Genomic DNA, 24,591 nt, shown 5'->3' on the forward strand with positions numbered 1-24,591 from the left:
CCCAATCCAAGCAGTCCTCGGTACCTTCCTAATGAACAAATCAGCCAGACATGCAGCTGCACCTCAAACAACCAAGATCCTTTATACATAAGATGCAAAGCATTCCGATAGATCCCCACTCGATACCCCTTATCCAACAGCCCCGTATTCAAATCTCTTTGCTCTTCGTAAATCCGAGATCTGATCAGCTGCATTGCAAACATGTCCTGCAGCAATGTTGCCCACACCATCGTCAGTCAATGATCAATGATCGTACACCTCGTGTTCGTCCTCCTTCTCATCTTGATACCCAATGAGACCTCGAATACTCTTCTACCCGGAGTATACTCTACTCGGTCGCCGCACCCCTGACGAGCTGCCGCTTCGACTCCGGCGTCTTCGCTTCCGCTCAACTATGACTTCTTCACGTCGGTTCCCGAAACCGCCCGCTTGCAGTGAATTAAAGAGAAAGATCAATAGAAGGGTTCCAAAGAATGTCCCGATGATGGCGCCAGCAAGTGTACCTCCGGAATATTGTCCTGAACACGACGTCGCCGGCTGCGTTATAATGGTAGTCGTGGCCTGGCGATGTACCAGGGCAGGGGTTGCTGGGGAGAAAGCAGATGCGGCTGTGACGAGAGGAGCCTATCAATGCGTCAATTCAAAGGTCCAGTCTTCGGTGGTGGCGGCGCAGACCATTGGGAAGCAATGTGCGCCTTGAGAAAGGGCTTGTGGTCAAGTCTTTGGCGATTTCAAAGAGAAAGGGCTGCAGTTGTGATTTCGTCTACTACTTATTTGTTGTTTTCTCGCAATGCCGAACCCATCCGCAGGCTTAAGCGCTTCGCGGCAGATCACCGAAGAAGGGATTTGGATTTGTGGTTTCGCGAACGAGGGTTAGAAACAACAAATGCTAAGGAGAGATAGAGAGCATGTGTCTCACAGGAATGCGCGATTTCGCGAGCGACAGCGCAAAAGAACGAGCGTAAGATATAGGTGACCCGAAGGAGGCTGGATAGCGGCCATTGTTGACCAGTCTCATGTGAGGGCTGGATAGGAGATGTGAGAGCGAGCAAAACCATTTGACGTCAGGCATCGTCAGAGCTTCGGCAGACTCGAGGCCAACCAACCTGCAGGCGGCGTTGGGGGAGCCTCCACCCGCCGAGCTTTTCCCTTGGTTGCTCTCACGTGGTGGGCGAACTGCATGATACGACCAACATGCCGTAATGGTCTGAGCAGTTGACTTCTCGAACCTTTCTTTTGGACTATGCAGCTGAACAACAAAGGTAGACAGACGTGGCTACGTTCATGGATATTCCCGCATATAGGTATGTAGATCGGCAGAACACTACTACCTTTGCGCCTTTTCACACCACTCTCAGCGGCCCAGCAAAAGCTACCCGCTGTCTGCTCCTCCACGAAAAACTCTTCCGCTCTCATGCAAAAGCGTCTGTCGAAAACTCATCATCCATAGTGTGTTTTTCTCTAGATTTCCAGGCGGAGGTGCGCTGGATGATTTCCACAATCCTTATACAAAGACTTTTGGTCCTCCGCCTCAGACATCTGACATCCAGTCTAAGATAACCATGCCAGACTTCCGGCACCAAGCTCATGAGCAGCCTCTACTTGTGGCGCGAGCGTTCTGATTTCCATGGCAGGCTGTACTCTGTCTATATTGGGGTCTTGCGAATGATGCGTTTCACCGGGCTCTGAATATTGACCCCATCCTTTCCAAAGGGCGGTTTTGTCGGGCGTATGCTGTCGGTATCAAAGATATAGATACACCTTTGGCGCCATCCACGTCAGACAGATCAGTCTGATGAAGCGGTGAATCCTGATTAAATCTTGCGTGAAGGGCTTTGTTGGGGAAGACCCTATGTTCTATTCCCTCGACAGCACTTTGCCAAGTCGGATATCCTCGAAACTGTTTCGTCTGCCCCAGTTCTTCGGTTGTCGTTTGAGAAATGCTCCAACTGCACCAAGATATCCTTCGTGCCGGAGGAAGTAGGCCTGCTTCCCGCCTTTGGACCAGAACTTGATGGCGTAAGAAAGGGTATTCATCGTCTGGGTATGGCCTCGAATGAAAGAGCCTCCAAAATAAATGTGTTGAAGATTGTGCTTCTCCGATTGTAGGTAAGCAATCTGGCCAATGTTGTTCGATATCGCGTACAGGAGGCTTCTGGCCATGTCTTCAATCTTGAATCCTCGCAACATGTCATGGTCTTCGCCATGACCGTCGCCGTTGAACAATCCTTCGCCGTCTTCCGCGTGCCTTTCAGCCATTCTCTTCATTCGAAACACTTTCCCAAACGTGCTCGCAATAGTGGTGCTTTTGAGCCCAATTTTACTGTATCCTCCACCATAGATATCTCCCACAAGCATATCTACGCCACTGTTGTCACCCAACTCCGCCAGGCGGAGCATCTCGTCGAAGGTGCGGGCTCCAGTGAGAAGGGACAGGATGCCCCAGAATGTCCCTCCCCCCAAGGACGTACCACCCACACGCTGAAACTCCCGAGGTCCGGAGACTTTGACCATTGACACCCCGGATCCGATATTGACCAAGAGGTAGGGATAGATGTCTGCACGGGCCTCGGCAAATTGCATCGGCTCCTCTTCGCTGTATGTGAACACCTCACGGGGAATTTCTGTAATGAAGAAGTCCAGACCTGTTTCGGAACCAGTCAGTTATCTTGCCCAAAAAGCCTCTCTTCCAGTTCTAACCAATGATTAGGCACTCCATCTCGTCCTCTTGAACGACATCCACGTGTAGCAACTCCTTCATCCGGTTGTAGAACTTGTATGCGCCGCCTCCTGTCGCCATGACACACAGCTCCTGTGGAGTCGACCCGTTCAGCTTTGATTGCGTCTTTTTTAATTCTTGAATGAAGTCAATGCATAGATCAATCCGGTCTGTCTCGAAGTTGACGAAATTCAGTCGGCCGCCGCCGTGCGTTGAGCCTGGCTCGCGAGAGAAGTATACCAGTTTCGCCAAAGAGCCGCCAATCTAGAATTAGAGTCAGGACTGGTATGATGGAAGGAAACATCGCGCAGATGACGTACATCAACGGCAACATGGCTCACCACGTCAGTATGATGTGGAAGGCGGATGTCCTTGTGTTCCCAGTGGACGTGCTCATGCTCGCTCGCCGTGCCATTACGGACCCTCATCTCGTCGTCGACGATAAATGCGCCTTCGACATTGATCTTAACTGAAGCTGGGGTTGGAGGAACACGTGGATGGCGGCTAGAAGCATCGCCTTCTGCGATTGCAGAACTGTCATGGTGCTCGTTGTCCGTCACGGTCTCTTCTAGAATCGGCATCGTGAAAACAGGGGGTCGACACCGGCATTCAATCTAGGCGGTTTAATTGCGTCGGTGTGACTGTGCGGCGATGCACGTTGGGTCTCTGAAGCTATCGGCCACCGATCATTTCGCAATAACTTTTGGCATATATGTGGGTGGGCATCGCAATAATCCGGTCGGCCGATGTCATAGAATGGTATACCCAACAGATAAGTCACTTAGAGGGTGATCACTGGTTGTGACCGGGCTGGAGGCAACGGATACTGCGGTGGTGCGGACCTCGGTCGAGAAATTCATTTGTCGGATCAATGTTTCGACGCTGATTGAAGCACGGAGTAAAAACAATGGTGAATTGCACCCCTCGCGTAGCCCCCGCCCCGTAGAGACTCGCCCGCATTCACCGATCCCGAGCGGAACCCGCAGTCCTCCACCTCGTAGCCTCTCGTATCTTTATGCTACTGTAACATTGTCCCGATGTGACGCGAAAGAAGCAATGAACCAGTTCTTCCTCAACAAACCTAAGTGCCGTCGCAAGGAGGTCGTCCGACGTCAACGACAGCCACTCAGACTCCAGGTTAACCGCGAATTCATGCCGCAGTATTGGGGTTTTAACTCGAACGAAATGCCACGCTGACTTCTCAAAAAATCTCAATGGGACTTTCCACAAGCTGGTTCATTCTAGTCGTACGCGATATTATTGCTTGACCACTGAATAATTCATTGGCGAGAACGATTCCTCCTGCCCGCTTTGTTGAAGTCCTGTCAACAGAATGCACAGCAAATCACTATCGTCACGAGTAGCCGTATATAGACAAGAGAAGGGCAAAGAACGCGAACACAACGCCAATCCTCGAGATGCAAACGCTCCGCTGTCTCGAATCAGAGGTTCGCAAAGCGGCGGTAGGATCTGGAATTGAATTCACAGTGGTCGCTACGTTGATAACAGGACCCTGTGCGCATTGCTCTGATGTTTGACCCTGGATCGGTGAGCCCTGGACGATAGGTCGACATTAGCGACATACTGGTTGGCAGCATCGGTTGGCAGCAATACCGCTGCCACATTCGAACCCTCCAGAGCAGACCCCTGCCCCAGTATCTTCAGTCGTAAGACTTCAAAAGTACAGCGGATAGCTTACCACTGCCGTCAGCACAGCAAATGTCTGCACCACTTGCATTGTAACAATATGCTCCGTTAAAAGTGTAGCAGGAAGTCATCCCCGTTGGACACGTGAGCCCGGGAGGTGATACTGGTGCTGCTCCTCGCTCTTGGAGAATTGAGACTGCCATATTGCTTCGGTTGAATATGAAGAACAAAGGTGAGAGACCAGTTACTTAGAAGACCAGCAGTTGTGCTTTAAAGAGTCGAATAGTACTGTATGTCCCGAACTGTCAGTGCTCAAGCCGAGGCAGCTTTATCTGAATGTGTCCCCGGTCATCAAGGGCCACCGGCAGCATATTTGACTCAGTCACTGCAGCCGTTGCCTGCACAGTCCCAGCTGAGACAGGAGAGAGACATCTAGCTTCGTATGGGAAATTTGTATCGAAATAAACCACATTAGCAGGGTTGCTCTGGGCGCGTTGAAATTACGACCACGACTCTTCTTGACCGCGAAAAGCTTGAGCACGGCATGGGTGGAAGCCAACAGTGCTTCGGAGTATTGCAGATGCATATGTGGCTTCAGATACCCTGCACTCGCACAACGACTTTCATTCTCGCTCGACCCGTGGCAGCACGCCCATAAGCCTGTGACCATCAGTATCGCAGCTTGCGCGTCCAAGGCCCAAGTACAAGGACTGTTATGGCATCTTCCATAGCCCTCTCACTGTCGACTAGACCAGAGAGTTATCCCCTTTCGATCAAATGGGGAAGTTTTTGCATGCTGCTTTGCACGACGTCGCCAGAATGGAAAATTGCTCCGCGTGGCGTTCCCCAAGGACCAGCGGCTGGTACATTCTGAGTTGGACGTTGGTCAGGAATGAAAATAACGAGAACCCCGCCGCCACCATGGGTGATGCTCATCCTGCCCACTGCAAGAAAATGCCGCCGGGGTTCAAGTATTCCTGAATCTCATTGCACAAGTCTTCGGAGCCTGCGATGCCGATTATGATGTTGAATGGCCGTAAGGAGCGATGCAGAGCGATGTATTCGGGAAGTTCGAGGTGTGATCTGTATTCAATCACCTGTAAAACTTTGTTGTCAATGTTCGGGCTGTTTTTTCCCGTTGCTTCCAGCTCGGGGTATACTGTCATTGCCTCCTAGGTAATGGGACAACGCTAAAACAGACCTCATCAGCACCCAAGCCTTTAAAGAGGTCTGTGTTCGACGCCGAATAGGTACCGACGATGATTTTCTCACTTCCCACTACTGCTCGCGCAAATTGTACGATCAGAAACCCTGGGCCTCCGGAGGTGGCAATGACCAAGATTTTGTCCCCCTTTTTCATGCCCGAAATGTCGCAGAACTGCAGAGCGGTGCATCGATTTGCGGCCAAACCGGACGCCGCAGTGAAAGAAATGTTGCCAGATTTTTGGAGGACCAGCGTAGGAGGGAGAATGGCATACTCGGCGAGCATCCCATTATATCTACTGCCCCATTTAGTGTATGTTTTAGAGTTGGGGCTGCGAAATACAGCATCGCCAGCCTTTCCATGGTGAAGATCCAGGCCAACCCCCTCGACCGCAACAGAGAATCTGTCTCTGGAACCCAAGGGTTAGAGTTGAAATGTAGGAGCATTCCCATGATGACGGCGAATCCTTGAAAGACGGCCACATGGGAAACTTAAACAAAACATCTTGTGACGCCAGCATTTCTCGCGTCAGCCTTGGGAAGTCATTGTGTAGCTTGAGGATAGATGACGGTAAGCCATGATTGGTGGAGATCCAAGCATGCATCATTTCAGCAAGGACTTGAAACCAGGCAATTCCATGACTGTACGATAGTAGAAGTAGCATTCATTGACCATAAGCTCAGAGCGTCTGTAGAGTATAGGTTCGTTCCTACCTTGATAGTTGGTGCGTTGTTAATTCGAAGTGAATGAAATGAAGTTGAATTCCCGTTGTGCTCCGGAATTTTCGACCCAGCGAGTGGTATGAGGTACGAGGATAGGTTGGTTTTCGAAGCCGGTCCACTTCTTGTGCCAACCAGGTGGTGGGATATAACGATATAGCATTCACAGTGCATACTTCATTTCTTCAGAATATTCACCCTCTTAGAGCTTGACAGCGTCGGTTCGTAAATCTCCATGCACTTACAAATCAGAAGTTCCACCGCACTGCAGAAATCTCGTCAGGATTGCGGCCGCGTAACTTGGTCCATGCCTCTGCGTGTTTTCCAAAATGTGAAGCCCAAGCTCGGCACTTGTATGGATCGAGCCTCCATTATAAGAGAACACCCCCATCTGAAGTATATCAGCGCCGGCGCAAGACTTAACATGCTACACCTACCAATCTCGATCAACTTTCCAGTGGAGTAATCTGCTCGGATGGCGTAGAGGTACGCCTCAGCGATATGTTCAGGAGTCGCGACAAACCCAACCGGCAGATTCTGGCTAGCTTTGTTGAAGAGTTCCTCCTGTTCTTCGGGCGTTTTCCCTTGTTTGTCCCATAGAGGCGTTTTAACCAAGCCTGGGACTACTGTGTTGACGCGGATCTTCTTCTCCGCAAGGTCCGCTGCAAGACCTTTGGTGAGAGCGAGCACCCCTCCGTTCAAGGCTCCACCAATTGCGGCGTGTTTTCCAGGCTTGATGCCAGCAGTCCCGGATGTGAGAGTCAATGAACCTCCCTCTCGTACAATGCTGTGCTTCAGGAGGACTATGTCCAGTAAGTGACCCATCGCTTAATCGCAGCCGTCAAGACCCATACCTTTTCCTGTAGTCACCGCCCCCCAGAATTTCACTCCGAAGAGGTGTTTGGCGTCATCGAGGTCCTGTTCCTCTAGTTTGCCCCGAATTATGTTATCAACAGCGGAGAAAACAATGTGGTCGATAGGTGCTAGTGACTGAAGCGTTTCTGTGAAGGTTGCCTCGTCACGGACGTCGGCGATGACTCCCTTGGCATTTGGAGACGCCAGTCTTTGCAGTGCGGCCTCAATGTTTGCCGGAGAAGATGAAATGATGGTTACTCTGGCACCAAAATCAAGGAGAGCCGCCGCAGCGCCGAAGCCGATCCTACAATTATCAATTATGCATGGCACAAAGCAGAAGCGTAACGGATCATGTTATCTTGGCTTACCCTGTGCTTCCTCCAACTACTACGATCTTCTGGCCCTCAAGTCTATCCTTGAAGCCGCCCATATTGTCGGTGAAGTGCAGAGACAAGCTGGACCTTTCCCCTTCAAAAGAAGATCAGGAGTCTCTATTTGCGCAATCTTTCCGAACATCCTTGTAAATATACTCGACTAGTCTTGATGGTGTCATCGATCGCAGAAATGACGCCGGGCGGATTCTCACCTAGGAAGGGGGAGTCCAGCATAACCAGTGCACGCATAACCCCAGACCAAGTGAACTCCAACATTTGATTTTGTTTGTAAATTGCCACGACTGCAAGATGTCATGCTTGGGAGCCCGTATCAACCCGTACCTAGAACTCCATAATCCTTTTCCGAACATGTCCCGCCAAGGTGCGGAATGCGGGGTGATCGACACAGCTCAGGAAGATTTATTTTACTTGCTGCGATTTTAACTTCTTCGGGTCCACTTCGCGAATGTTCATCGCAGGCAAATCCATGCATCTGTCTTTCTAAACAACTAATCGCCAGGATGTCGCGCACGAAGATGAGGGCTCGAAGAGGGCAGAAAGGGCCAGCAAAGATCAGTGAGCGACGAAAGAATCAGGTGGCTCCCAGCGAGCGAGCGAATAATCCGCTGACTCCCAATGAGTGCGGAAAGAAGCGAAAGCTCGACGAGTCCGACGGTATCGAGACGTGCTCTCCATCGAAGCGAACCGCTCTCGACACTAAACGAGAAGAAATTCCAACCCTAGAAGCCGTCGTTGACCCTGCCCTTCTCGCCGATCACTTTGCGAAGTTCATTCGAAAGTGGTTTTCGAAAAGTAGTCCCATGGAACTAGAAGACCGATACCTACCCGCAAAGGCTTTTCTTGACACGACGAGCTATGAAAAAGACCGAGTTGCCGCGAATCTGCCAGACTTTCTCGTGCGATTCTCAGCAGACGGGAAAGACCACCTTTCTACCTGCGACCAGGTCGCGACGCCACACACCCTTGTCCTCACAGTGTCTGGCATACGGACTGCAGATCTCATGCGCCAACTACGAGTTTTCAAGACCCAAGATGCCAAAGTCGGTAAATTCATCGCCAAACACATGAAACTCGAAATGAATGTGGAGTTTTTGCAAAAAAACAAAGTGGGGATCGCCATAGGGACTCCAGAGAGGATGTACCAATTGTTGGAAGTAGGTGCAATGAAGACGGGGGGCCTACAACGAATCGTGGTGGATGGTTCATATCAAGACGAGAAGAAGAACACAATCTTCATGATTGGGCAAATTTTTCAACCGATGGTCGCCTTGCTCAATGACGACAGCATTCGCCAGAGATACCGGATTGAACAAAACAAAATTGATATACTAGTCTTCTAATTGAAGATGATGCGATCGCGTGGTCAACGCCATTACGAAGTGCATGGGCAGCGAACCAATACAGAATCGCACGCTAGGACTCTTGAAAACTTGGGTACGATACAACCTCTCTGCGGCGTGCAGGCTGTGGGAAGCCCACAAGGGGCAGAAACACTAGCGCCAGGAACAGGCTGTTTAGGCGAGTCTTTCGGTTCAGACCAACGAATCATCAGCTCTTTCGTATGCGAGTTTTGCGGGCGTCTCTCCGCAGTGTTTCTCACCTGGAAAGAGGTGGCGCAAATTGGTGGACATTTGGAGCCATCGTTGATGGGTGCTCCTGCAGAAATGAAAAATCTCCAGTCCGCCAATAATGCCTACTGCGCTTTAGAATCATTACTCTGAAAGCCCTTCCCGCCTTTCTTCTTCCACCTGATGTCAATGCTGGTGCATCGCGATTCACGTGGGGTTTATCTACTTGGTATAGTGAAGGAGCTGTCGGCATCTTGCGAGCTGATTGATGGTGATTTCGCTACAACCCTCAGGACACTGCGCAAGTCAGTAATCTAACCAGACTTCTCGTGCTTTCGAGTTTTGTAAGGAGTACTGTCCTCAAGCTGCTGGGAACTTTTGAAAGGGTGTCTCCTTTCACCCACCAAAGATGAGCTATCAGTCATATCTCAAGTCCACCGCAGCCTATGCCAACAGCAAAACTCCTTCTCCAGGTTCTACCCATCGAAAACCTCCTCCGACCTCAGCGCCGTCCAACACACCTTCTTTCTCATCAATTCATAGCACCCTGACAAAAAATGCCACTACAACATCTACCAATGCTCCTTTCACGCCGGCATCATCAACGAACTCACCAGCAAACCTCTCCGCCCCCAAAATTCTGCCTGTCTCCGGCTCAAGCATTCCTACTCGTGAACCGACTCGCACACCCTTGACCAAAGAACAAATTGACGCTGCGTTGAAAGCATGCTTGGATTTACAAATTACTGCTGCGACTTTGCACGAGAAGCGGCCTTTTGCAGCCTTGCTCCTCGGACCTGACAACACCACTTCCCTGCTTACGCACTTCTCCATTTCTCATGTCCAACATGCGGAGACCGAGCTTGCCCGGCTAGCTACCCTGCACTTCACACAGGAATACCTCGCTGCATGCACGCTGGTGTCAACTTGGGAACCGTGCGCTATGTGTGCGGGGACATTGTACTGGAGCAATATTGGACGCCTGCTCTATGCTGCCAGTGAAGAGAAGTTGAAAGATTTAACAGGTGGTAACAACAAGGAGAACATGACAATGTCACTTCCATGTCGGGATGTGCTTAAGGCTGGTCAGAAGGACACCGAGGTCATCGGACCTGTCAAGGGTTGGGAAGAGAAGGTCGTTGAAGAGAGTGCAAAATGGTGGAAAGAACATCAGTCCAACGAATCTGTGAGGAGACTGAGAGAGGGCAGTGTGAATGGAAGCGAGAGGGCGGGAAGCCTGTCAAGTATGCGTCACGGCACGCCGACGACCTGGACAGGAGAAGAGACTGTTCTCAGCAGCATCGATGACGAGGGTGAATACAAAGCGGAGCTTGATATTGACTGGATGAGGTAGAACGCCGCCGAGCTGGCTATGTTCGATGTATGTGGAGTTTGCATGTCTTGATGTTGACCCAGAATGACCAACCTGATGAGCCGGTATTTGAGAGCGGATGCATTAGAGACAGAGAACGCGCATGATTGTATGATCATCGAAAATCCGGACGACATCCGGCGACACATTGGGTGAAATTATAAAAAGAGGAAAAGAATTCAGAGGTATAAGTCATACACCCACAGGCTTATTTGCCATGGAGGATACCACATCGGGCAGGCTCACATGTCGTAAAATCATCATTGCTGTCCATCAACAATACGCCGTTACTGGCGTCAAGTCTTCATTCGGCAAATGATCGTTTCCTGTCCTTCTTGATCTTTCTTCGCCACCCTTTGACGTCCTTCCCACTCTCGAGGTCTCGAAGAGCTTGCATCCTCGCTTCGGCTACATCTTTTAACGTCCGGTCTTTCACCACACGTGTCTCGATATTGACCCCCTCTTCGCTCCATTCTGCCATCTTGCTCCCTACATACTCCTCAATAGCCAGGACGAGGGTGACATCCCGCTGCCCAATAAATGTGACACTCGTACCTTTCCTGCCCGCTCTAGCTGTTCGACCCACACGGTGAACGTAATCTATCGGATTTCGAGGGACATCAAAGTTGATCACAAAGTTGACCTCGGGAATATCAAGGCCTCTTGATGCCACATCTGTGCTTATAAGAATCCGCGCCTTCTGAGAGCGAAAGTCGGAGAGGTTCTTGTTTCGTTGATTTTGAGGGAGCTCTGAGTGCAGTGCTGTTACGGGATGGGAGAGCTGGAGGAGGGTACGTTGGAGGACGTCGGCGGTGTTGGTGCGATTCACGAAGACCATGATGCTGGGCTCAGGCGCTTTCGTGAACGAAGGAACAGAAAGGAGGACGTGAAGGAAGGCATCTTTGTGAGTCATCGGAATCTGTAGGTATGTTTGTGTGAGCATCGCCGGAACAAGGCTTGAAGAGAGAGCAGAATCAGAGAAGTCTGTGATCTCGGATATGAAGATAGGGGGTCGGCTCTGCGAGCGTGGAAGTTCCTTCAACGCTCGAACTTCTGACGTTATGGTTGCGGTGAAAAGCAAAGTTAACCGAGATGAAGGTGGAGGAAGAGCAGATAAACAAGTGCTGAGGTCTGGAAGCATCGACCCTGGTCCGGAGGCTAGCAAGCGGTCTGCTTCGTCGAGGACCATTACTTTCGCGCGAGACAATCCGATGGTGGTTTCTTTGCCCGAGCTAAGAATGTGGTCTGCCAGTCTCCCGGGTGTTGCAACGACGATATGTGGCCGTTTAGCTAGAGCAACCGCTTGTGGTCTCATATCACATCCTCCTGTTATTAGAACTGTTTTGAGATTCTGCGGTGCTCCCAGCGCTTGAAATTGTTCGTAGATTTGTAGAGCTAACTCCCGGGTTGGTGTGAGGACGACAGCGTAGATGCCAAACGGGTCCTCTGCCCACTTTTGCAAAATAGGAACGGCAAAGGCCACTGTTTTTCCAGTACCCGTCCTAGAGCCTCCAATGCAATCTCTTCCCTTCAAAATTTCAGGTATGCAGGTCCGTTGGATCTCGGTCGGATTTGATATGGCCATGGCGGCGAGGGACTGTATCAGCCATGGCGCCACGGAAAGTGAATGGAAGGTAAAAGAAGTTGTAGAGACTGAAGTTCGCGTCGCCGATATCGATCCATTTTCCTCCGGACAGACAGGCTTTTTCACTCTGGATACCGACGTGGGGTGGGTAGCAGTGGGTGGAGGTTCGTCAGTCTCTTGCGAAGTGCGTCTGCGCTTTGGAGGGGGATTCCGAAATTCGTTATCGCTGCTGAGGTCACTGGCGGAGGAGCTTGAATGTAGGTCGAGCCGTTCGTCTATTGTCCTTGAGGGCGCCATGGAGGGAAACTTTGGTGTCAAAATGATTTTCGTGCAGGCCCCGGTGACAGATGCGATTCACCGACCGGGGACTTCCTGTTGAAGACTAGCGGCCGGCAGGATGTACTTGTACAGTACTGGGTGCTTGTAAGCAGTCTCGCTGTGTGGAGCTTCGCCAAACTGTCCAGCGATCGAGTGCCGATTGCATCCATGGATATCTTTGCCGCCCAGTCTACAATTGCGCGCTGATGCGCGCTTCCATAATCGCCCGTATTCTGGAGGCATGGCAGATATCTTTCCGCTGACTTGCTGGCCAAGTCCTCGGGCGAGGATCCCAACCTGGGAATAAATGTCTCATCGCGCATATTGTCCTTGCCAACGCATGGACGAACAGAACGACAACGAGAAGACGACAAGCTCTCCGAATAGTGACACACTTTGCTGACCACTGAAGAACAGTCAGACATTCTAACCTTTCTAATTCACTTCTGTTTCCAGTTCGACAATCTCCCCTCCAACCCGCCGAGACTGGCTGCAGTTTGAGGATTTCACAATACAGCAAAATTACACAACGACAAGCATCTACTTCGTAGTCCTCTATCTTCCGCAAAGGACTTCAGCGGAAACTCCTAGTTACATTGCAGAATCCGTGGTAACCCTGAGCTCCCATTCACTTGTCCCGACCGAAATAATCACGGAGACTGGGACTGTCAACAACTCTTCTCCATGGCGGCACCACCTGCATCCCCAGCCGAGGCTGGAATTACGCTTGTCTCCATTCTAGTGCATTCCTATGACGAAGTGCTCGCATTCTTCATACAAAAGCTCGGATTCATTCTGGCTGAGGATTCACCTAGTCTGACAACCGCGGGCAAACCAAAGCGCTGGGTTGTCGTTCATCCACCGCTCGCTCGGTTTGGAAGTACTGGTATCCTTCTGGCTCAAGCAGATGGCCTTGAGCAAACAATCATGGTGGGAAAGCAGTTCGCTGGGCGTGTTGCTGTCTTCCTTGATATTTCTGGAAACAAATGGGATCTCATTGGATGAGCGAAAATCATGGATGACCGACCATATTTCGCTGGCCCGCGAAATAAACATGTCGACACAAATGCATTTTGTACGGAGTACGAAGTTAAGCCCTCAGTGACACGGAAACCCATTGCTCGATATTCACTCCAAACTTGATCAAACAATGCACTCTCACGACCGGCCCGTGTACTTGTTCGCCTAACCATGATATGCAGCACCCGAGATAGAGCTTCTGCCAGGTTCGATTGACGCTTGAACGTCCGTCACGGAAACCGAGTTATTGTTATGGTCACGACCAGTCAGCCAAAACCATGGGGGAACTGACGGACGCCTGACAAGAGTCCTGCGAAGTAAGAAGCCGGGACGAAAAAGCTGGTGGTTGATGCCTGTCGGAGTTTTGCCGAACTGGTTTTGAAAAGGTGAGCTCCGATCTCTTTGCAACGGTTGACAAATTGGGCTGTGTTCAGGCAGAAGCACTAATTGAGACACAAATCACGCTATTGACTTTCGGATATTGAGTAATGACATCCCTGGCTCAATTTGATGTTCTAGATGATTTAGATGATTTCTTTCCGCTTGCGCACTCAACTGCTTTTGGGGGTCCCTTGATTCGATATCCGTGCGTTTCCGCGTTGTCCCCAGATAGGTTTTGGGGGCTGAAGGTGTGGCTTTTCCTCTTCCGAATGCGCGCTTTCGCCGTACTTGGGCCGTACTGCCCAAAGACGCACTAGCTGGCCAAAAGGCTTCTCCACAAGCGGAATGAATTACTGTCGCCTGAAATCCAAGGAGAAACATGGCAGAAGCACTTAGCACAGCCCTTCCTGTCCGCCTCAATACGCTGAGAGCTATCGTCAGAGAATAATTCCAAGAATGCGCTGCTCCTGGCTCGACTCCAAACCAGAATTTCCCCGCTATGGGCAAGAAAAAAGAGTTGTCACACCAATCTGCGGCTTTGCCTCAATTGTCACAGCCTTCAAACATTGTTGTTCAAACAGACAATGTTCCTGTTTTTGACGAACCCGAGTCACCGCTCCCTGATGCCCTACTAGATGATACCACGAGCGTTCTCGACGACGGTCGTGTCTCTCTTAACCTCGACTCAAAGCTCGCCCAGGTTTTTGCGAAACTTATTGAGGCCTCCGAGGATGAAGAAGATGTTATCGAACCTCCCCCAGCATACTCAACCATTTCGGATCTAGAGGCGTGGAGACTGCCTCTGAACATTGTGATTCAGATCGTTGGTAGCCGCGGGGATGTTCAGCCGTTTGTTGCTCTTGGACAAGAGTTGCAGCGTTATGGACATAGAGTTCGCCTGGCGACTCACAATGTCTTCAGACAGTTTGTTGAGAATGCAGGATTGGAGTTTTATTCCATCGGAGGCGATCCAGCGGAACTGATGGCGGTACCTTGTTGTCTTCCCGATGACTGCAACCCATGCTAAATGATCATCTAGTACATGGTCAGGAATCCAGGATTGCTTCCTCGCATGAGAGCTCTACGAGAAGGAGAAGTGAGCAAAAACAGAAAGATGATCCGGGAGATACTTGACGGATGCTGGGCTTCATGCATTTTACCCTCGGAAAGCGGAGATCCATTCGTTGCTAATGCCATAATCGCTAATCCTCCATCCTTTGCCCACATTCATTGTGCTCAAGCACTTGGAGTCCCCGTTCACATCATGTTCACCATGCCATGGAGCCCGACTCGAGCGTTCCCCCATCCTCTAGCGAATATCAGGAATGGCAGTACTGATCCAAAGTTAGCAAATTACATTTCATACGGCATGGTCCAGTTGTTGACCTGGAATGGGTATGTCAGGTTCAACTTTTCCGAGTTACACTGCTGACTGCCCTTCGAGAATTGGCGACATTGTTCAAAATTGGAGGAAATCAATCGATCTGGAAGCTGTACCGATGTCTGAAGCTCCTTTCCTGATGGAGACTCTTCAGGTTCCTCACACTTACTGCTGGTCTCCTGCACTAGTCCCCAAACCCAAAGACTGGGGCAAACATATTGGTCAGTACTGTTTGGCCTCAGCATAATCTTTCCTAATCAGATGAAACAGATGTCTGCGGTTTTATACGTCGAGATCCAGCACTGTACACGGCACCAGTTGATCTCGACACATTTCTGAAATCGGGACCGACCCCTGTCTACATTGGCTTTGGCAGTATCGTGATAGAAGATCCCGAGAAGCTCCTTCAGATATTGCTCGATGCAGTAAATGAATGTGGTGTTCGAGCCATTATCTCGAAAGGCTGGAGCAACCTGGAAAGCGAGGATGTTGGTGAAAATGTCTTTTTTCTCGAGGAATGTCCTCACGGTAAGTGATATCTCGATCACATATTCTGCGATAGCGTTTGCTGAATTATGCAGAGTGGCTGTTTCAACAAGTCTCTTTGGTAGTTCACCATGGCGGAGCTGGAACTACGGCTTGTGGGCTCATAAACGGCCGACCAACTGTTATTGTGCCATTTTTCGGAGAGTAATGTTCTTTCTCCAATCTAAGTTCCGCTCATTGCTGATCTACTATAGCCAGCCGTTCTGGGGTAACGTGGTTGCCGCTTCCCGAGCTGGACCACCTCCGATCCCTCATAAGAAACTAAGTAGCAAGAATCTTAGCAGCTCAATCCGGTATTGCTTACGCGAAGAGGCTCAACAAGCTGCAAAGGCTGTGGCTGAAAAGATGACGACAGAACTGGGAGTCAAGGCTGCAGTTCATTCATTCCATCGGCATTTACCAGTCGACGATATGGGTTGTGATTTGATCAAGGGATTACCTGCCACTTGGGTGTACAGAAGATCGAAGACTTTTCTCAAAATTTCTGGGGCTGCAGCTGAAATTTTGATTCAAGCGCGGAGGATTAAAGCGGAAGACCTTCGGCTGTACAGATCAAAACCATTCATCATCGAGAACCGCAGATGGGACTTTCTTACTAGCTCTCTCGCTGTCTCGATGGAGATGTCGTATGACATCCTGGCCGCTCTGAGCGGGTTTTGGAGAAACCCGCGAGCGCTTCGCAAGCAGAAAGATAAAGAGCGTGCCTTGAGTCGTGCCTCATCTCATCAAACAGCGTCTGGTAACGAAAACCATCCCATGGAAGGCCCAAGCAAAGAAATTGCAAAGATGGTGGGGGCCTCTGCTATGAGTATTTCTCACATTACGGGAATTGTGATAAAGGGATCCTTGGTCGACATCCCAGTCGCAGTTGCCGAAGGCTTGCGGAATACGCCAAAACTCTACGGTCAGGAAGTGCCCGATCATGCCGCTGTGACCGACTGGAAGAGTGGTCTCGCAGTTGCTGGATCAACCTTCGTCCACCAAATGGCTGAGGGACTTACAGATCTTGTGGTGCAGCCAGCTAAAGGTATCGCCAAAGAAGGGATAATTGGGTTTGGCAAAGGGATCGGTAAAGGGGCATTGCAGACCGCGACAAAACCAACAGCAGGTATGTTCGCTTCCCTCATATTGATGATCGCCTGACTTATGGTTTGCTGAAGCATGCATGGGGCTCATCGGCTACACTGGTCAAGGGATCTATAAGTCAATCTATGCGGCAGTTCATTCGAAGACAAAAAAGTCTGTGGCATCCGCCCAGCGAGTGCAGGACAAATATTTTATCCGCGCGATCGGCATGGACATTAGTACCGACGAAGTTGTGGAAGAATTTGATCGGCTCTGTCGACGGCGCACCGGACCTGCCACTACTAGTTCTAGAGATGGGCACACTCCACCGGTAGTAACCAGAACACCAAGTCGCATTTCGACGCAAACACGACCATCGTTACCGCTGCTACCAATTGTGGCCGACGATCAACCATCAACTCAGGAAGACAACATCCCGCAAGGTGACCCACGGTCGCCATAAGCTCGATGAATTGCAGGAGATTTGGGTTCGCCATGCTGCTGGGAAGGGCAAGGCTTAATTGAACAATCCTGCGACTTGTATCTCATGGAATGGGATCGGCGAAATTATTTCGATTTTCCCAACCATATCGACAACTTCTCCGGTGGGGACTTGGTGGCGAGTCATCTCGGAACCGGACAGGGTTATGTAGCCATTCGCATCAGGCCATGGCTTTGTCTGCAGCTGCTCCCAAATCCTGAGACGCATGAGGAGAAGGATTTGAGAAGCAAATATCTCGGCAAGATCAACCGGTTACTCCGTCAAAGCCTGATGCAGTTGAACCAAGAAGAAGTAACTGCAAATGAAATACGAGAGAAAGCAAAGCATTGGGCCATTGCAGAACAGGGAGTTTAGAATAAAATCGTCGGCTGCTTACACGTATATCTTGTCATATCATCGAACTCAGACTTATATCCAGGTGCCATCCCGTAGTTGCATATTCCTGGGACTGAACCCAGGGGTTGACGTTTTTTTTAATTGCTGCGGATGTGGTCGCTCTCTCCTGAATTTCTTCAATGCTATCAAGACTCGGGAACAATCCCTCAAGATAGTGTTCAGTTTGTCTAGTCTGCTATAAACCAATTACAAGATATTGATAATTGTGCTCAGGTAGCATGACCCTCGGACGTGAAGGAGTTGACAAAGCTCGTGCCCATGACTTATATGTCGCCAATTATATGGTTGATCTCTTCAAATCTCATGGCCACAACGAAGTTTGACACAGTTGAATTCTACGGTATTGGTCTACCGGAGGATTGCCTAGGTTCGCTTGACTGAACAGATCGAGGCCTCGTCATGGGCGCTAGGTTCTATCTAAAAGCCGCTGTTGCAGCATCTAGCGTCTCGAGAAGTGAAAAGATTGACTCATGGAACAGTAAGCTTGACTCAGAATCTGTTGAAGTCACTCAAAACGCTCAAGGCTGAAACGATTGATCTTTGGTACCTCCATTGCCCTGATCGGACCACGCCCTATGAAACGACCTTGTAAGAAGTTGGCAAACTGAACTAGGGGGTCCTTTCAACAAATTTGCCATCAGCGACTACATATGTTTGGCTGCATACAGTCTACGGTGTGTCAAGGAGGGTTTAAAGCAATCCATCGTAGCGTGTGGCAGGAATTATTTTCTTGTCTGCGATGTTACGAAATCCAGTTTTAAAGAGTATAATCCTTTAGCCAGTGGATATTTGACGAATCGATGCCATGGCAATAATGAAAACGCAGAGATTGAAAAAGGTTTAGCTCCAGCCCAAGCACTTTCAAAGGTAAGGGCTACAGCAATAGGTATTAGAATGATGGGATGTTTGACGCATTGGACATACTTCGAGCAGCAATGAAGGACTCCGATCTAGTGGAGTCTGAATGTGCACTTCAACGGATTGTGCATCACTCGATGCTCAGCGGCAAAAAAGGCGATGCCGTGATTATTGAAGCGAGTAATATCAGGCAACTCGAGGAGAACCTCCAGAAAAGGCCACTTCCATAAGTATTGTTGAAGCCCTCAGCCAAGGATTGGAGAAAACTCCAGCCACAAAAATTGGAAGTACTGGAAAAGTGATAAAGGAAGTATAGGTTGAATAAGTTGAACGTACGAGCAATATCCATGCTTCTGGCACACGCTCTGTCTGTGTCTGCAGCAACACCCTTGATCATCTCCTCCGTTCCCATCAAGACTTCACGGTGATCACGACTCACGACTTCGGGTTTTCGACTCGTACTTTCTCCATGACGGAACCCAGGTCCTTCTCTGCGCTTTCCCAAATTGTCCTGACCTTGCTTCCTCTACCTTCGCGCGGGATAAAGCGTGCTTCAAACTTAACAGGTCGGGAATTGAATCCTTGGGTAAAGGCGAATGGATCCACCTCGCGCCTCTGTCGCTTTCCTTCGACAACTTTGTCCTTGTAACCTATATCAAACGTCCACAAGATCCTTGCGATGTTAATGAATAGACTGTTCTTCGCAATATGTTGGCCAGTACAAATTCTTCTTCCGAACCCAAAGGCCGCCAGGGGCAGGGTGGGATCTTTGATCCATCTATCAGGGTTAAAGGCGTAAGCGTCCTTGTAGACATTCTCATCTAGGTGAATGGCCCAGTGATTCCCGATCACCGTAGCTCCTGCGGGTATGTCGTAACCCATAAATTTGTCATCCTGAATCACAGCGTGGGGTATACCGCCGGCAGATACCGGTCGCCATCGAAGGGTCTCTTTGATGATTGCGTCGACATAGGGGAGACTGTCTTTGTCTTCGAAAGTCGGGAAGTGAGTAGATCCGAGTACGGAATCAAGCTCGGCCTGTCCCTTTCTCATGACTTCTGGGTATAGGAGCATCGCAAGCGTGAAGACCTCTAGAGCCATCGTTGTTGTATCGCTACCCGCTTCGTATAGAATACCAACATCATAAGCGAGTTCTTTCTGTGACATAGCTTGAGCTTCCTTCATCTCTTGTGCCTGCTTAGACCAGTTCCAGCAATTTGATGCTTTCCCTTGGATTAAATTGTCCACATATAACTTGGATTCGAATTCGTGCAGTCTGTCAGCGAGACGTTTCCATGGGGCAAGAAAGGAAGGGAGGTAGTTGAGCGCAGGAACCGCGTCCACTAGCCATGTCCCGACCCTTGCCGCGTACAGGAAATTCTCCATTACTTGGTCAATTCCTTTTACTTCTGGTTCGTCGCCTATAGTCATACGGCGCCCATATGCCAATGAAAATATCAAGCTCGAGGAGTAGCGGTGATAGCGATCGGAGAAGTCTGCTTCTGGATCCAGCAGTTCATAAATGAGTTGGAGACTCTCGAGCTCTTGGAGATGACGGTAACTTTGTGAGATGCGGACATTGAGGAATGCGCCTTGAAGCCTTTGATGGCTGCGCCATCTCTGGCCATAGGGCATAAGCAAAGTTCTGTAGCCTTTACTAACGCACTCGTCACCCATGACAACACGAGGACGGGAGCTGTAGATGTTGCTTCGCTTATCGAGGAGATCGTGAGCTGCTTTATGAGTCCCCAGCATGATCACCGTGCTTAAACCATATTGGAGGCTGAAGATGGGCCCATACTGCTTGGTCCATCCCTGATATACTCGCCATGGGTCGAGAGGCGGTGCTTGATGTAGGTTGCCGATTATTGGCAGCCGTGGCGGACCAGGCGGAAGGTTCCTTTTCTTGCGATGTATTAGAGAATGAACCAGCCATATGACAACAAGAAAAGGCAAGACAGAGGCGATAGTGAGATGGAAAAGCTTCATGCCTGTAGCTACGTGGAGATATATCCGTCTTGAAGGATAAATGTTAGTAACAGGCTATGGATGTTAGTAAGTTTTTGTGTGCATCTCGCCAAACTTCCAGGAATTGAAGCAGTGGTCGTCCCGCCTGAAAAAGGAGTTTGCTTTGTCAACTGTGCGGCCTGATACCGCGCAGATATATAAATAAGATGCATGCCATTAACAATTTGTGGGCAGCAATGGGCCCACCAGCTTGAGGCGCGGCATAATGTTTACAGCTTCTGGGCAGTTTTCAGATAGCAAGGCGCCCCACATGTCCAACGACATCAAACCCCTGATCTGTGGGGTTAATGTTAAGCTCTGGGACAAGGAGACCCATGGCACCGGTGGGACATTAATGAATCCATACAACTGCATTAGCACTAAGCCACTAGGCCTCACTAGCCTTTTCTCCTCGCTTCCCCACGGAGTGCTTAGTAATTCCATTGATCCAGCTGATGGTGCCGATGGCGAGGACGTGCCAAACAAAGGAAAACAAACCCTGCTCGTAGGAATGATCTATTGCTTCTCTATCTCAGCGCTGTGAAGAGTCACGTCGAGGTAATCTATAGCCCGATAGAAAACAGGGCGCTGATTTAAGCTCGGTGTTCCTAAATGATCTTGAACTGCGAATAATCTAAAATGGCGCGAATAGTTTTTTTTGTAAGCGGGATCAAGGTGGTGCAAAAACCGTTGTATTCACCACTCGCCCTCTGCTCATTTTGATAGTCGTAAGTCCGTATTCGAAACCATGCCTGCTAGGCTCTGAAGAGTCCTGCTTACTGTACATCCACGGCCATTACAGTTTTTGAAAGAACATCGAGGCCTCTCTTCACAACGGTGCAACCGTTTAAGGCAGCGTTTTCCGCCCATCAGACTCGAAAGCTAAGCAGCCCGCATTAGCCTCATTAGCCGATCCACAGAGAGATATCTGCAGGCGAGTTAGTGAAATTGAACATGGGCGTCTTGCCTTGCGGCATTGCGGTTGAAAGTGCAGGGAGTTTAATTTTCAAAGTTGCTGAACATCAAATGACATTGACTGAGTTTGAACCATTGTGAGGCGCTTTCAATACCGGTAGCATGGAACGACATGCAGTGCACATTGGAAAAAATCATCCTAGTTATGTTTCTGTGTCTTTTGTGAAGCTTTAGGCAAGTTTTAACTCTACCCGAAGCATAGAAGAGTTATTATAGATTTTAGTCCAATCTCTGAGCTCGACAGCCATGGCGTCTTAGAGGACCGTCAATTCAGACTCACAACAATGCAGCGAGTAATGTAGAGGATTATATGAACCACAGAGTCACAAAAATCTATCATGGCGAGAAAAGATTCAAATTGATAGTTGCGATGTCAAAGAAGATCCTGTCCTTCTAGCACTTATTGCACCATGGGCTCCAGGAACACACAACTATAGTCATCTTCGGAGCCCCACATAAACTCTTCGGCGATTTAATTGCAGTTCTGTAAGCGGAAAGAGCACCTGATTTTCTGTCGTCTGATGGTAAGCCCAATCAAAGTGCATATCTGAAGCCTGGAATACCTCCGATCTCAACGCCGCCCCGATCGGCGGCAATGTTACGTTTCCAATAGATGTACACCATAAACGTCAATGCGATGACCATGTACGCCGTTAGACCGATGGTTGTGTAGATTCCAGGACCGTATGAAGGAGCATCTTGACCTCTGAAGATAAGACTCCCAATGATACCTCCGATTGCACCACAAGCGATCAAGATCCCAGAAGATACTGCTCTTGCAGCTGATCCGATCGTGTTGGACTGGTTGAAAGCAAGGAGTGCAGGAGTATTTGAATGAACGCCCATTGTTGCGAGAAAGATACCCAAGTATCGAACGTCATTGGAAAAGCCTTCCCGCATAACTACATTAGGAGAAATTAGCAAAAGAGAGACACATGGACGAGAAGACATACTTGAAAAGCCAACGATCATAACGATGGAATTGAAAATGCAGATGGATGCTCTCTTTTGATACTTATCCGATAGGTAAGAAGTAATTCCCAAAAGCCCAAGAGCTGCAAAGAAGGGATAGCCGGATCGAAGACTGGCTTCTAAACCAGAGTACCCTAATCCCTAGGGGGAGTTAGCAACAAGACACTTCAAAAGAGAAATTCATGTACCTTGATGATTGTTGGCGTGAAGAAGGCGGTAGCATTCGCTGTCCCGACATTGAAACAATAGATTGTGCCTTGTGCCCACAATGTCCAGTCTTTTGCCGTTTCGACAAAAGCTGACCACACAACTTTGGCTGTTTTGTACTCTCCACGATCCCTGTCGAGCTTGTTGTACAAATACACTCGTTCATCGGGCTTGATCCATTTCGTGTGATCCGGGAACTTTGGAACGAAAAAAGGTGCGATCAGGCCGATTGCCATTGACGCACCACCTTCGATAGAAAAGATCCACCGCCAGCCATTCATATTGCGAGCTCCACTCATGGAACCAAGTCCATAGGATAGAATGCCAGCTAATGCGGAGGCGACGACGCCAACAGCGTAAGCAAATGCTATCCTCTTGTGCAACTCTCGCCTAGTGTACCAGCAGGCAATTGTGAAGGTGATACCCGGAAGCACGCCTCCCTCAAACGTGCCCAGGAGGAAACGCAGAAATGCCATCGCACCCCAGCTATGGAGGAATCCCATTCCACAAAGCACTGCTCCCCAAGAAAAAGTCAAAAAGGGAAGCCACCAGCGTGGTTCGACTTTTGTGAGAATCCAGTTAGAGGGAACATCAGACAGAGCATATCCTGGAAAGAACAGCATGAGGATGATCGAATATCTTTGCGTCCCCAGGTTCAAATCTTGTTGCATTCCGAGGACTTTAGCACTGCCGATATTGATTCGATCAATGATTGAAACAGCGTAGATAAGTCCAAGCATAGGCAAGACGTGAAGGTCGACCTGCCACATGAATCGACGGACCTGTGACTTGGGCAAGGTTGGCTCCTCGTGCTTCCTCTCGTCTTCGATGATCTGCTCAGCATGCATGGCGAGAACTTCGTCTTTACTAAGGACGTTGACATTTCCTTCGACGTCGATGGGATCCATGGTATCGGTAGCGTGCCTCAGGTCAGGCAAAGATCGTAAATGGAATTTCTACTCTCATTTCGAACTTAAACCAACCGGCGCCGCGTCTTCTTTATTACTACTGTATGTGGGGAGCGCTGCCTACCCTTTCGGGAATTTAGCTATCTCGACGGCATGAATAATAAATAATCATCTGCCGTGCCTTGGCGGCGAGGCAGAGTCGGTTCCCCAATACTTAGCTAACAAGACTTTCTGGGGTTTCTCCTACTGCCTATTGGCTTTTATCAATCGCTTTGCGCTCTGCTAGAGTATGCCGAGCCTCAAATTGTGGCCAAGGCTGCGCCTAGATATTTAGTGCGATATTAACCTAGAAGGTGTGGGGTAATGTGGAGAAAATGCCAGAGAAGGCCAAACGAAGAGAAGGGGTAAGAGAGCGAAATAATTAGAAGAATAAGGGAACTTTCTAAAGTTACTTTAGTCTAGGGCCGTAAGTTATAATAGTGTTAGATATAGCCTTAAGAGCAGCCAGCTACGAGTCGTATATGTACGACTCACCACACTCATTGGGTATATGAGTGTTACGAAATAGACCTTTTAAGGGGCTAAAGGGAGCTCGTAGGGAAGGTCTAGCGAGGACAAGTGGACTAGGTAAGGTGATCTATAGTGCTCCTACTAAGGAAGATAAAGCACCATAGAGCACGGCATAAGATCTGAAGTGATCTGGCCAAGGGGAATAGATCACTACAGAGCACTACGAATCTCCTAGGTCTATATACGAGATAGTTTCCATAGTTTCAATAGTTCTCTTTATAGTTGTGGAATATCGCTGTTAGACACAGCCTTAGAAGGGACCGGTCGTGGGCTGCACGGAGGCGGCTCACCACATTCATTGGCCACGTAGAAGGGTCCGCGAGAGAACAAGACTGAGTCACGTAATATACCCTGCTGGCTCTGTTGGCCCTGTGAGCTCTGCCAGCAGAGCGTACAGAGCGCACAGAGCGCACAGAGCATA

At 49.5% G+C, this 24,591-nt stretch overlaps 10 protein-coding genes across 10 annotated transcripts; 4 read left to right on the forward strand and 6 right to left on the reverse strand.

The window, feature by feature from the left end:
• Positions 1–1,857: 1,857 nt before the first annotated feature.
• On the reverse strand, positions 1,858–3,300 carry A1O5_04316 (type II pantothenate kinase; the record flags this gene model as incomplete). Its single annotated transcript, XM_007744923.1, has 3 exons — positions 1,858–2,645; positions 2,701–2,983; positions 3,040–3,300. 3 exons carry the CDS (start codon positions 3,298–3,300, stop codon positions 1,858–1,860), a joined length of 1,332 nt encoding a protein of 443 aa, XP_007743113.1.
• A 1,998-nt stretch (positions 3,301–5,298) lies between these two features.
• On the reverse strand, positions 5,299–5,855 carry A1O5_04317 (uncharacterized protein; the record flags this gene model as incomplete). The annotated part of the gene is made up of 2 exons (XM_007744924.1): positions 5,299–5,463; positions 5,568–5,855. The coding sequence occupies 2 exons, from the start codon at positions 5,853–5,855 to the stop codon at positions 5,299–5,301; spliced, it is 453 nt and encodes a 150-aa protein (XP_007743114.1).
• An 805-nt stretch (positions 5,856–6,660) lies between these two features.
• A1O5_04318 (uncharacterized protein) lies at positions 6,661–7,574 on the reverse strand (the record flags this gene model as incomplete). Its single annotated transcript, XM_007744925.1, has 4 exons — positions 6,661–6,680; positions 6,727–7,092; positions 7,144–7,448; positions 7,513–7,574. 4 exons carry the CDS (start codon positions 7,572–7,574, stop codon positions 6,661–6,663), a joined length of 753 nt encoding a protein of 250 aa, XP_007743115.1.
• Positions 7,575–8,039: 465 nt separating this feature from the next.
• On the forward strand, positions 8,040–8,879 carry A1O5_04319 (uncharacterized protein; the record flags this gene model as incomplete). Its single annotated transcript, XM_007744926.1, has 1 exon — positions 8,040–8,879. One exon carries the CDS (start codon positions 8,040–8,042, stop codon positions 8,877–8,879), a length of 840 nt encoding a protein of 279 aa, XP_007743116.1.
• Positions 8,880–9,516: 637 nt separating this feature from the next.
• Positions 9,517–10,461, forward strand: A1O5_04320 (uncharacterized protein; the record flags this gene model as incomplete). Its single annotated transcript, XM_007744927.1, has 1 exon — positions 9,517–10,461. The coding sequence occupies one exon, from the start codon at positions 9,517–9,519 to the stop codon at positions 10,459–10,461; it is 945 nt and encodes a 314-aa protein (XP_007743117.1).
• Positions 10,462–10,783: 322 nt separating this feature from the next.
• On the reverse strand, positions 10,784–12,361 carry A1O5_04321 (uncharacterized protein; the record flags this gene model as incomplete). Its single annotated transcript, XM_007744928.1, has 1 exon — positions 10,784–12,361. The coding sequence occupies one exon, from the start codon at positions 12,359–12,361 to the stop codon at positions 10,784–10,786; it is 1,578 nt and encodes a 525-aa protein (XP_007743118.1).
• Positions 12,362–13,066: 705 nt separating this feature from the next.
• Positions 13,067–13,387, forward strand: A1O5_04322 (uncharacterized protein; the record flags this gene model as incomplete). The annotated part of the gene is made up of 1 exon (XM_007744929.1): positions 13,067–13,387. One exon carries the CDS (start codon positions 13,067–13,069, stop codon positions 13,385–13,387), a length of 321 nt encoding a protein of 106 aa, XP_007743119.1.
• An 895-nt stretch (positions 13,388–14,282) lies between these two features.
• A1O5_04323 (uncharacterized protein) lies at positions 14,283–17,238 on the forward strand (the record flags this gene model as incomplete). Its single annotated transcript, XM_007744930.1, has 7 exons — positions 14,283–14,771; positions 14,823–15,178; positions 15,228–15,385; positions 15,435–15,692; positions 15,746–15,854; positions 15,905–16,818; positions 16,871–17,238. The coding sequence occupies 7 exons, from the start codon at positions 14,283–14,285 to the stop codon at positions 17,236–17,238; spliced, it is 2,652 nt and encodes an 883-aa protein (XP_007743120.1).
• A 1,728-nt stretch (positions 17,239–18,966) lies between these two features.
• Positions 18,967–20,520, reverse strand: A1O5_04324 (uncharacterized protein; the record flags this gene model as incomplete). The annotated part of the gene is made up of 1 exon (XM_007744931.1): positions 18,967–20,520. The coding sequence occupies one exon, from the start codon at positions 20,518–20,520 to the stop codon at positions 18,967–18,969; it is 1,554 nt and encodes a 517-aa protein (XP_007743121.1).
• Positions 20,521–22,047: 1,527 nt separating this feature from the next.
• Positions 22,048–23,600, reverse strand: A1O5_04325 (uncharacterized protein; the record flags this gene model as incomplete). Its single annotated transcript, XM_007744932.1, has 3 exons — positions 22,048–22,403; positions 22,455–22,626; positions 22,674–23,600. The coding sequence occupies 3 exons, from the start codon at positions 23,598–23,600 to the stop codon at positions 22,048–22,050; spliced, it is 1,455 nt and encodes a 484-aa protein (XP_007743122.1).
• Between the last annotated feature and the right edge of the window lie 991 nt (positions 23,601–24,591).

The sequence above is a fragment of the Cladophialophora psammophila genome, assembly GCF_000585535.1.
Source record: "Cladophialophora psammophila CBS 110553 chromosome Unknown aczJe-supercont1.5, whole genome shotgun sequence".
NCBI classification, from domain to species: domain Eukaryota; kingdom Fungi; phylum Ascomycota; class Eurotiomycetes; order Chaetothyriales; family Herpotrichiellaceae; genus Cladophialophora; species Cladophialophora psammophila.